The sequence below is a fragment of the Malaclemys terrapin genome, chromosome 4, assembly GCF_027887155.1.
Source record: "Malaclemys terrapin pileata isolate rMalTer1 chromosome 4, rMalTer1.hap1, whole genome shotgun sequence".
Taxonomy (NCBI): domain Eukaryota; kingdom Metazoa; phylum Chordata; order Testudines; family Emydidae; genus Malaclemys; species Malaclemys terrapin.
In genome coordinates, this window is record NC_071508.1 from 71,748,444 (window position 1) to 71,760,819 (window position 12,376).

At 40.9% G+C, this 12,376-nt stretch overlaps 1 protein-coding gene across 2 annotated transcripts in view; it reads right to left on the bottom strand.

Moving 5' to 3' along the window:
• SHANK2 (SH3 and multiple ankyrin repeat domains 2) overlaps nucleotides 1–12,376 on the bottom strand; it is a 638,838-nt gene that overhangs the window by 506,821 nt on the left and 119,641 nt on the right. For both annotated transcript variants that reach the window (XM_054026918.1, XM_054026919.1), the window contains exons 9-10: nucleotides 11,602–11,769; nucleotides 1,531–1,647 (exon numbers count right to left, since the gene is read on the bottom strand). In XM_054026918.1, coding sequence (XP_053882893.1) covers nucleotides 1,531–1,647; nucleotides 11,602–11,769 — 285 coding nt within the window. The remainder of the gene's footprint in view (nucleotides 1–1,530; nucleotides 1,648–11,601; nucleotides 11,770–12,376) is intronic.

Genomic DNA, 12,376 nt, shown 5'->3' on the forward strand with positions numbered 1-12,376 from the left:
TATTATGTTTGCTGTTGAAGAAAAAAATCCAGAATACATAACGCTGTTTTAGTTAAATAAAACAATGTAAACGTCTGTCTAGTGATGTTCTCCTCCTAATATAGCATGGCAAGAAAATCCTCCAAATATTAATGATTAACATGTTGAACTGGAGATAGTTCACCTCCCAATGACTTCATAAATATCTGCTTCAATTACCTTTGGTAAATGAAATAACCAAACAATCATTCATTTTTTGATATAGCTGTAAAACTAATCTCAAAAGTTTTCAAAATAAATCACTTTAAAAATGTATAATGTGTACCTTCTAAAAATGAAACTACATCTATCTCTGAGTTGTGAAGAATATGTATTAAGGTTATAACAACCAACAAGAATGCACTTTTATGTAGAAATCTACAATTAAATCAAGTCTTCCTTACTAGAGATTTTAATCAATTTAAATCATGATTTAAATCAAATCCACCCTGCTTGGCCCTATACTAGTGCGCTAATGCTTTTGTTATCTTCCCATCAATTAATCATTAAATGCCTCACTGAATTGGAACCTAGAATACATACTTCAATTCAAGCATCTGAATAGTCTTCTTATGGTCAGTGTGTGCAGTGCCATGGAAGTCAGTGAGACTATTCAGATGCTTAAATTTAGGCACTTGTGTAAATGCCTTGCTGAACTGGGGCCTTATTACTGGAGAAAAGTAACCTAATCAGTAATAGTTAAACCTGCCCAGAAAAACCGCCAATATTCCAGATATATCCCCTGGGACACATTCTGATCTGACTTATTTCAGCATAGATTAGAGTAATTTCATTGATTTTGATGGGTTTACTCTGGATTTAGGGATGGATCCTACAAGACCTTATGCTAGTACGTTTGCAGAATCTGGCCCTTACATAAGTGCTGGAAAAGTCAGAATATGGCCCAGTAGGGCAAAAATCCATTCTCAAAGAGGAATTCAAATTTTCTGTAATAGTTTTTGATAGTTAATGCTGATCTCCAACTTGGGTGTATGCATTTCCCATCAATTATTAGCAAATAAAGATCCAGACTTGGATCTTACCTATATGAGTTGATTCACACATATGCAAAGTTAATGCAAAATGCTATCAAATCAGAATGGTTATATTTTTTATCCACTTTACACAGTTGTAAATGATTACATAAGATACAAGGCAGTGGAGAATTAGGCCCACTTTGCATAGTCAATGGAGACAATTTTTCTTCAGTATTTCTGTAAGTGTTTCTTATTTAATTCTAAATTAAGTTTCCGATAAATTCTCTGTAGCTCCCTGGCTGCCCCGTTGGTCTCAAATTTTTCTAAAATTTATTTCCCATGGAAAATTTCACATTTCTGAATTTTCATTCATTCCAAATTTGGAATGAAAAAAATTTCATAAATGCAAGATTTTCCACAGGAAGAAAATTTCAGTTCCAGTTCTACTCTACTTCATACATTTCATGAAAGATTATTTTTAAAAAACTCCCCAAAATTCACAGAAATACAAAGCTATAGAAGAATAATAACTAACCTGGTTATAAAGGGCACAAATATGCAATGCTGTATTTCCTGAGGCATTCTGTGCTCCCATATCTGCTCCATAAAAAAGTAAGTGTTCTAAATGCTGGACATGTCCATATCGGCAAGCCTATAAAGACATAAATTTAACATTTTGATTACTATATAGTCTTACTGTATCAGGTAAATATCCCAATTACATATTTCTTCATACAAGAATATGCTACATCCTTATGGCCTAATTCTCAGTTATTCTGTATGATTCTAGAGTCCCAATAAGAACACCAAGAGACACCACCTCCATCATTCCCCTCCTTTATTTCTCCCTCCTAAGGTCCACCTTGTAATAATCCTCCTTTCAGTACAGCAGCATTTGGTACAGTTCTGGCCCTCCTAAGAGAGTGCTTCTATATCTGATGAAGCCAGTCATTACCAAGTGACACATTTCCTTCTCCAAGAGCTAGGAATGCTGTCTCTGCAGTGTTCCTACGTTTACCACAGGAAGGGTTCAGGACCCACACTTGGATGCTGTGCACAACAGCTGACACTAGGTGCCTGGGTTGGCTCCAAAAAAACACTTTAAAATGGAAGTAAGATTTGAAATGAAAATAGTCTTTGATATAGTAAATATGAAACTGAGCAAGTTAAGGGTCTGATCCACCTCCCATTGAAGTCAATGGAAAAAACTCCCACTAGCTTCAATAGAGGCCCAATTGGGGCATAGGACCCAGATGTTGTAAAAAATGTATACATGAGCTCAAGTTTGCACATTAAAGTGGAAATCAATGGAAGTCCTTGTGTGCATAAAGTTAAACGTGTGCTCAAGAATTTGGAGGATAACAGCCTAAGATACAATAAGATACATCATTTCGAACTATTTATCTACCAGCATGGGCTTGTTACTCCTATTAATGCAGTGGGAACTGTATACAACAGAACCAAGATAAAATATTCATTCACCTGCAAAAACTATGATTAAAAACCTTGAGACTGTAGATTAATATGCTGCATATTTGGCTGAAAAGCATTTATTTTCTGTTTATGAGCATTAGAGTAGAAAATCAAGATTTTTTGGAAAGGTGACACTAGATGGCACTGAAGATGATCTGATTTCTGAACACTGCTTTTAAAGAGTGAAAATATGTTGGAGAATTAGATTAGCCAAAGTATTTTAAGTCAATGATTTTTCACAACATTGTTTCCTTCTGAATATCTTCCTCCGATCTGTGAGCACAAGAGCTAAAAGAGTGTATTTCAGAAATATGTACACCTCTACCCCAATATAACTTGACCCGATATAACACGAATTCGGATATAATGCGGTAAAGCAGTGCTCCGGGGAGGGGTGGGGGGGGAAGCAGGGCTGCGCATTCAGGTGGATGAAAGCAAGTTTGATATAACACAGTTTCACCTATAACACGGTAAGATTTTTTGGATCCCGAGGACAGCATTATATTGAGTAGAGGTGTATTATATACAGAAGAGTCAAAATCATTGCAAAACATAACTCAGAAAAAGATGATTGAGATTCAACAATAAATGCAGAGGTGCTGCATACAGAGGGTCTGACTTTGATCCAAAGAGAGAAAACCTGTGAATTATTTGGCCAGATGCACGGCTCAAATTTCAAATACTGAATAGGTGGAATTAATTGTTCATTGAATGAGACCATGAATTATTCACAGAAGTTATCTGGTGAATAATTTTCATTAATGAATAAATCTGAGGGGGAAAAAAATCACAGTATTTCTGTCTATCAATCTTAGCGATTTATCTGGCTCCCATTACCATAGTACATGAATGTCTCAGAATCTTTAATGTATTGATCCTCACAACACCTCTGCGAGTCAGGGAAGTGCTATTATCCCCATTTTACAGATGGGGAACTGAGGCTAATTAACCTGTCCCACATCACTCAATTATCCTATGGCAGAGCAGGGAGTGAAGCCAGGTTTTCCAAGTCCCAGGCTAGTGCCCTAACTAGTAGACCATTATTCTGGTCTCTGGTCACAGACCATTCACAAGCAGAAAGGGGGGAGTGGGGGAATCAATATTTGTTAAATAGTTTACTCATTATGAATTATTTGCCCAAGTAGAGGGAAAAAAACAGATTAAATGAAAATAGAAAGATTTATTCTAAAAGGCATCAGAAAGATATTATTCACCAAGGAGCAAATGGAACAGCCATATAGGATGACCAAATCTATCACTGCAAAATGATAACATATATTTGTGTTCACAAGTACTGTCTAGATTAGGATAGACAAATACTGAGTTCCAGAATTCAGATGCCTGCCTCTCCAATAGTCAACCAGCTAGTGAGTGCAGGCATGCAAAGGACTAAAAGGTTGGAATCTCAGGTTTCTAATCCCAATTTTTCTATTGACTCACTACACGACCTTGGGCAAATCACTCTATCTCTGGGCTGAAATAAGGGGACAGCTCCCATTTAAGCAAACAGGAAATATGACTGTTCATGCTAGAGCTGATTTTAGCCCTCTGTGTCTGTCTTCTAATCAGTAAAATGTGACTAATAATGCTTCCCTATCTGTAAGTGTTTCCATGGACTGCTGTGGCTCCCCCTGATATCACGTAATAGTGTGCAGGAGTCTTTGCCTGTAGCACCCCTTGTTGATCTGCTGTTTGGTGCTGCAAATTGCCTATTCTGTCCATAATTTATCCTTCCAGCTAAATTGTATCTAATCCAGACCTCTTTGGAGGTCATAGAAGTCCAACTAAAAGTCCAAATGAAGAGATCCTTTCACCCCTCTACGGCTACTCCTCAACCCGTCTTCTGGTGTCAGTCCTCAGCCCCTCCCCACCTCAGCTCAACAGTCCTTGTGCTGGGAAGAGGGTTATGCCCTTCCTTAGGGCTGGTAGGGGAAACCCAGCCTCACCTCTGGTCTGGTTGCTGGCCCAGAGACCCCATGTTAAGCAGCCAGGTCTGTTCTTTAAGATGTGCTGCTGTTTCCCTGGGCTACTTGCTATCTCCAAACCCCTTGTGCTGTTTCCCAGTAGCCTGTGGTTAATATAGCCTCTCCTCTGGTTCCCAGACCTCTCAGGCTTCTCCCTAGGTCCTCCCAGCTCCTTGTTCCTCCCCGGGAACACCAACCCACAGTGCTGCCTCCCTGGGCCTTTCCCCCTTTCCAGGAGCCAAAACAGAGACGAACTCCATCCCTGGTGTCCTCTTCAACTTGCCTTCAGCAGGCTCTTCCCAGAGAGAGAGGGAACTCTACCTCCTGTCTCGTGGATCTCCTTTCTGCTGAGTTCTCTCCTCTCTTGTAGTCTTCCCTGACCTTTTATAGCTGGGGTTTCTAAGGATAATTAAGCCGCCAGATCAGGATCAAATGACGGATAGTTGCTATATCACAAGCAGGGCTTAGCCTGTCTCCCCTTAAAAGGTCACCCAGCCTATGACACTACCTCAAAGGGAGTTCTGTGAAAATTTCAGTATTGTGACGCCTAACTTTTAGGCACCTAAGAAATCACTGGAACTAAAATGGGAGCCACAAAGCCTGAACTAGGTGCCTAGGTTCCCTTACAACATATGGGGAGAGATAGGCACCTCAGAATGTGATCCACAAAAGCCAGCATGCTAAGCAGGGAGCAGCCTTAACTACCCAATGGGAGATGCTGATGTAAGAGATGTGCTAAACCCCACCCTTCTCATGGAGTTAGGTGCTTAAGTCTGGGCTTCAGGGGACACCTATCTCTGCTTGTGATCCACAGCCGGGAACCCCTCTCTTGGAGGTGTGTATTCTGTTTCTTGCAAGATGAGTTAGGAACTTTCTTAACTCCACATGAAAGAGAAGGAGGAAATAGCACCTTTCATAACGTTTAGACCAGTGGCTAGAGCACCCAGCCAGGATGTGGGAGACCCAGGTTCAGTTTCCCCCCTCTGCCTGATGGGAGAAAAGATTTGAACAGGGGTCTCCCACCCCCAGTAGAGTGATCTAACCACTGGGCTATCAGATATTCTGATGTACGTCTGCCTCAGGTTCTCCTGTTGAAGCTGTTGCACTTTCCATAAATAATTAGTCAGTCATTGGAGCAAGAGGACTAGACCTCTCTCTCTCTCTCTCTCTCTCTCTCTCTCTCTGGATAAATACTAAAACAGTCATTGTGAGACAAAGTGGAACAGCTTCAACAGGAGAGACTATGGCAGCCCCACATCAGAATATCCCATAGTCCAGTGGTTAGGGCACTCACCTGAGAGGTAGGAGACCCCACCAGACAGAGAAGGGAATTGAACCTAGGTTTCCCACATTGCAGATGAGTGCTCTAACCACTTAAAGATATAAGGGAGGCAACACCAACTCAATTTTTGATGGGGTCTAATCCAGTGGGTGCACTCAGTGCATTCCTACTGGATCAGGCTCTGCAGGTGAGATAGGCATCCCCCCCCACATCTTCCCAGGATTGTGGATCCTGCTGGTACCCCCAATGACTAGAGGGAAGCAGTAGTGCCCATGCAGAGAGGCAAAAATATAGGTGCCTAGGGAACTTTTACAGTGAACATTTATGCACCAAGTGAATTTAGAATCAGATGGCAGTTGAGCAGGAGTTTTGTGGATTGCAGAGTCTGCTAGAACTGAGACTTAGGTGCCTAAATTAGGTACTTAATACATTTGTGAATCTGCGTCTAAATGACTGTTTTAGTAAATGTGTAGAAACCACGCTGTGATTAATGAGTTCTTTACTATCCTAAGTCACTTCACATCTCTCAAAAAAGATAATAGATGGGATAGCTTTATGCTGCCATCTTTCACATGTCAGAGAGGGGTACTGACATTGTTGCTTACTGAGGATGGATTGCTCAATTAACCCATAATCCAGATGTAAATTTACTTGATTTATCTAGGATTAAAATCAAGAAGGTGGTTTTGGAAAACACAGCCCCCTTTCAGTGAGAGAAATAATTACTATAAATCTATGAAGTTGGGTTTTCATACAGAGAAGATTCTTTCTTTGTACTTCCAGATATTGCAGGTGAGACCAATCCTTGAAAGAAAAGCTCCTGCCCATCACTGTCACCTAGACTTCTGAGGGAATCAAAAGAAATGCTTACCTACCTCCAATCTACCCCCCCAAACCAATTATAATGGTGGATAAACCCCTTTTACTTACTTCCTAATAGACATGGACCCAAACAAATAACCAAGATCTGAACACCCTGGAACACTGAAAAAGCTTGAATCCAAGTCCAAACTTTGCAACTCATACCCACCACCTACTAGGAAAAGAATTGTGTACTAAGAAAACTACGACGAAGGAAAAGTAAACATTCTTCTTAGGTCAGAAAACTTGATTTGACCCTAGGATATTTGCCCATGAACACACATAGGTAGATATACCTATGGGCTAGGCTAAAAGGGGTAAAAAACAAGGGTGATGTCATGCTAGGAGTCTACTACAGGCCACCTAAGCAGATGGAAGAGGTGGATGAGGCATTTTTTAAACAACTAACAAAATCATCCAAAGCCCAAGATTTGGAGGTGATGGGGGACTTCAACTATCCAGATATATGTTGGGAAAATAACACAGCAGGGCACAGACTATCCAATAAGTTCTTGGACTGCATTGCAGACAACTTTTTATTACAGAAGGTTGAAAAAGCTACTGGGGGGGAAGCTGTTCTAGATTTGATTTTAATAAATAGGGAGGAACTCTTTGAGAATTTGAAAGTGGAATGCAGCTTGGGTGAAAGTGATCATGAAATCATAGAGTTCACAATTCTAAGGAAGGGTAGAAGGGAGTACAGCAAAATAGAGACAATGGATTTCAGGAAGGCAGATTTTGGTAAGCTCAGAGAGCTAATAGGCAAGGTCCCATGGGAATCAAGACTGAGGGGAAAAACAACTGAGGAGAGTTGGCAGTATTTCAAAGGGACACTATTAAGGGCCCAAAAGCAAGCTATTCCGCTGGGTAGGAAAGATAGAAAATGTGGCAAAAGACCACCTTGGCTTAACCACAAGATCTTGCATGATCTAAAAAATAAAAAGGAGTCATATAAAAAATGGAAACTAGGACAAATTACAAAGGATGAATATAGGCAAACAACACAGGAATGCAGGGGTAAGATTAGAAAGGCAAAGGCACAAAATAAGCTCAAACTAGCTACAGGAATAAAGGGAAACCAGACAACTTTTTATCAATACATTAGAAGCAAGAGGAAGACCAAGGACAGGGTAGGTCCACTGCTCAGTGAGAGAAACAGTAACAGGAAACTTGGAAATGGCAGAGATGCTCAAGGACTTCTTTGTTTCGGTCTTCACAGAGAAGTCTGAAGGAATGCCTAACATAGTGAATGCTAATGGGAAGGGGGTAGGTTTGGAAGATAAAATAAAAAAATAACAAGTTAAAAATCACTTAGAAAAGTTAGATGCCTGCAAGTCACCAGGGCCTGATGAAATGCATCCTAGAATACTCAAGAAGCTAATAGAGGAGGTATCTGAGCCTCTAGCTATCATCTTTGGAAAATCATGGGAGATGGGAGAGATTCCAGAAGACTGGAAAAGGGCAAATATAGTGCCCATCTATAAAAAGGGAAATAAAAACAACCCAGGAAACTACAGACCAGTTAGTTTAACTTCTGTGCCAGGGAAGATAATGGAGCAAGTAATTAAGGAAATCATCTGCAAACACTTGGAAGGTGGTAAGGTGATAGGAAATAGCCAGCATGGATTTGTAAAGAACAAATCATGTCAAACCAATCTGATAGCTTTCTTTGATAGGATAACGAGTCTTGTGGATAAGGGAGAAGAGGTGGATGTGGTATACTTAGACTTTAGTAAGGTATTTGATACCTTGCATATCATACCTTGCATGATATTCTTATCAATAAACTAGGCAAATACAACTTAGATGGGGCTACTATAAGGTGGGTGCATAACTTCCTGGATAACCATACTCAGAGAGTAGTTATTAATGGTTCCCAATCCTGCTGGAAAGGTATAACAAGTGGGGTTCCGCGGGGGTCTGTTTTGGGACCAGCTCTGTTCAATATCTTCATCAATGACTTAGATATTGGCATAGAAAGTACGTTTATTAAGTTTGCAGATGATACCAAACTGGGAGGGATTGCAACTGCTTTGGAGGATAGGGTCATAATTCAAAATGATCTGGACAAATTGGAGAAATGGTCTGAGGTAAACAGGATGAAGTTTAATAAAGACAAATGCAAAGTGCTCCACTTAGGAAGGAACAATCAGTTTCACACATACAGAATGGGACGAGACTGTCTAGGAAGGAGTATGGCAGAAAGGGATCTAGGGGTTATAGTGGACCACAAGCTAAATATGAGTCAACAGTGTGATGTTGTTGCAAAAAAAGCAAACATGATTCTGGGATGTAGTAACAGGTGTGTTGTGAGCAAGACACGAGAAGTCATTCTTCCGCTCTACTCTGAGCTGGTTAGGCCTCAACTGGAATATTGTGTCCAGTTCTGGGCATTTCAAGAAAGATGTGGAGAAATTGGAAAGGGTCCAGAGAAGAGCAACAAGAATGATTAAAGGTCTAGAGAACATGACCTATGAAGGAAGGCTGAAAGAATTGGGTTTGTTTAGTTTGGAAAAGAGAAGACTGAGAGGGAACATGATAGCAGTTTTCAGGTATCTAAAAGAGTGACATAAGGAGGAGGGAGAAAACTTGTTCACCTTAGCCTCTAAGGATAGAACAAGAAGCAATGGGCTTAAACTGCAGCAAGGGAGGTTTAGGCTGGACATTAGGAAAAATTCCTAACTGTCAGGGTGGTTAAACACTGGAATAAACTGCCTAGGGAGGTTGTGGAATCACCATCTCTGGAGATATTTAAGAGTAGGTTAGATAAATGTCTATCAGGGATGGTCTAGACTGTATTTGGTCCTGCCTTGAGGGCAGGGGACTGGACTCAATGACCTCTCAAGGTCCCTTCCAGCCTAGAATCTATGAATCTATGAATACCAGACCAATTCATTTTAGCAGTAACCAAGAAACTAATCCATACAGAAGACAGACTGAGAAAATAATTACACTGAACATGGGAAACTGCTGGAATTTTCAAATATACTAGGGTACTGAGCTGCTTCTGATGCATATCAGAAGAGGCTTCTACAGTATCTCTGATACATTTCCGTAGGAATCTTACTGCCCTTTTATTTTTATTTTTTAAACTTTAATTTTCTCCAAAACTTTATCCCCAGGCCACTGGTAATTCTGCATCTAAACCTTCCAAGGATCCAAACTGGCAAGGTGATGAGGACCATCAGATCCAATTAATGGCAGTGAGAGATAAATATGCTCAAGAACTCAGAGAATCAGGTACCAAGTGGGAAATTCAGCCCTGTGGAGAGGTTCATCAAAAGGTCTATGCACCATATACAGCATTTCATCCAAGTTCCAGAGCATACTGAGGAAAGAAATTTTTGCTATAGTTTTTGCACGTGCACACACACATGCACACACACACACATACACAGAGCTTCCTTCGTTTCTTGTCTCACGACTTTAGTGCTACAAAATGACCCAATATCTGATGCCATACCACAATCTGTGTGCATCAATCCTTCCAATCCTTTTGCCTAGAGCAGTGGTTCTCAAACTGTGGGTTAGGACCCCAAAGTGGGTCATGACCCCATCTTAATGGGGTCGTCGCGGCTGATGTTAGACTTCCTGGGGCCCAGGGGGCCAGAGGCCCACCGCCCAAGGCCCAAGACCGAGGGCTTCAGCCATGGGTGGCAGAGCTCAGGTTACAGGCCCCTCCGCCAGGGGCTGAAGCCCTTGGGCTTGGGCTTCGGCCCCCCAACGTGGGGTGAGGGGGTTTGGGAAGGCTCAGTCTTCGGTCCCCCCTTAGGGTCATGTAGTAATTTTTGTTGTCAGAAGAGGGCGATGGTGCAATGAAGTTTGAGAGCCCCTGGCCTAGAGAAACACCAGCAATGCTGGATGTTACTGGTTTTATGCTGATTTCCTGTAAGCTACATACCTCCTTCTCTTAATACAGTGACTGCACTTAGAATGCCACAACCCACTGCTTCACTCCATGTGCATTAAGCACACTGCTGCTAAATCCCTTATTTGAAGATCTTAGAGGAAATTCAGGCTTATTAGGAGAACACATAGGAGAAGAGGCCTAAGAAAAAACAAGTCTCAACCAAAAAGCATCTTACCAAATTATATGGATTTCTATGACGAAAGAGATACATAGGCTTCTGGAATACAGACACAGGATGCCTATCATTTCCCAAAGAAAGATTCCTGGTTGTTGTTGCAAAGCTGAACAAGCTATACCTGAAAAATAATCATGGTACACCATTGTCTAGCTCAAGAGATCACCAGAACCCTAGGGCATACTGAGACTAAACAAGGCCCTAAATCACTCTCTTATGTGGACCAGATGGCAGCAAATGTATCTGCCTACCAAATATTGAACACTATTTGAGCAGAGCAGTCAGGGAGACCCAGTTATGGAGAAAGGGGAAATGTCACTTGAAACTTTTTATCTAGAAGAGTGGAAGCAAAACTCATATTCTGAACTGTTTACGGTGAACCAGTGAGAAACATCCTTCAGTACAGCACACTAAAGGATTCCGGAGTCAGGCAGGACTTATGTCCACATATTCATTATATTATTACCAATGACTAAGGTCAAGATATTTCTGGTATAAAGGAACAAGCAGCATTACCAAGAAAATGGAAAGTGGCATCTGAAAAAGAAAGATCCGGCAATATTTTTGCAGTGGGGCATTCGTAACAGAATGCTACAATGCAGACTTCCAAGAGTCCGCTAGAGGAATGTGCAAGATCAGCCAGCTGGAGCAGTAATTTGTGCAACTATGTCCATAGAAACTGTGAGGCTTGACTGCTGCTAAACTCTAACAGACTGGATATTCACTTCACTAACAGCAAATTCCATGGTGCTAAACAAAACAGAGGAAAAAGAAATCCCTGCATATATAAATTAAATATCTTCCAATAAAAGATTTTACAGAGTCCCACACAATAAGCAAAATCCTGGGAAAGCAATCTGTTGAGCAGATTTAGGCCTCTTCCTGACCTCACAGCCCCGCAGCAGTAAATATAAAATCTAATGAAGAGTAATTTTTCATACCTGATGAATCTCTTGCCATCCATTTTCATCTTTGCAGCTGACTGTAGCATGTTCATGAAGTAAAAGTTCACAACAATAAGGGTCTCCTCCTACTACAGTGGTGTGGTATAGTGGTGTCAATCCACAGCTGTCCTTGTAGTTAGGAGATGCTCCAAGCTCTAAAAGGGTCTACAAGTAATTATAAATGGTGAACATGTCTGAGCAAATAACTGAAGGACTCTTTGTATATTGAATGTCCTTTCCAAAGTATTGTTTAGTAGGAGGCATTTTTTGTTACTGTTTATACAAGCTGGCTGAATGGGCTGCAGTACAGACAGCCTCAGAAGAGCTATGGCACAGTGCCAAAGGCCCATAGTAATTCAGGCAGTTGGTGCACTGTGTGAAGTCCTAGCTTTGGTACTCAGAGAATCTGCAGGCGCTCCAGCAACAGAATGAGTAGCAAAGACTGCCCACTATCCATCATGTTATTGAGTTGAGAAACTGGGTGTTTTAATAAAGTTGTGGCTTTTGGCCACTCTTCAATTGCAGTGCACCTTACCAAAAATATTGTGTAATTTGAAATCCTGTCCAGAAGGAAGTAATGGAATTTCATAAGCACAAGATTTCATCTAGAATGTCAAAATAATCAACAATACCAGTTAGAGCAGGAAGAAAAAACAAAAGGGGCCAGTATTAAAAAGATAAAATGTATAATCCATGCTATTGGCATTCACTTTCAAAGACAAATAAACAGCAATAACACTACTCCCACTTCCTGCAGACAGATCTTACACCA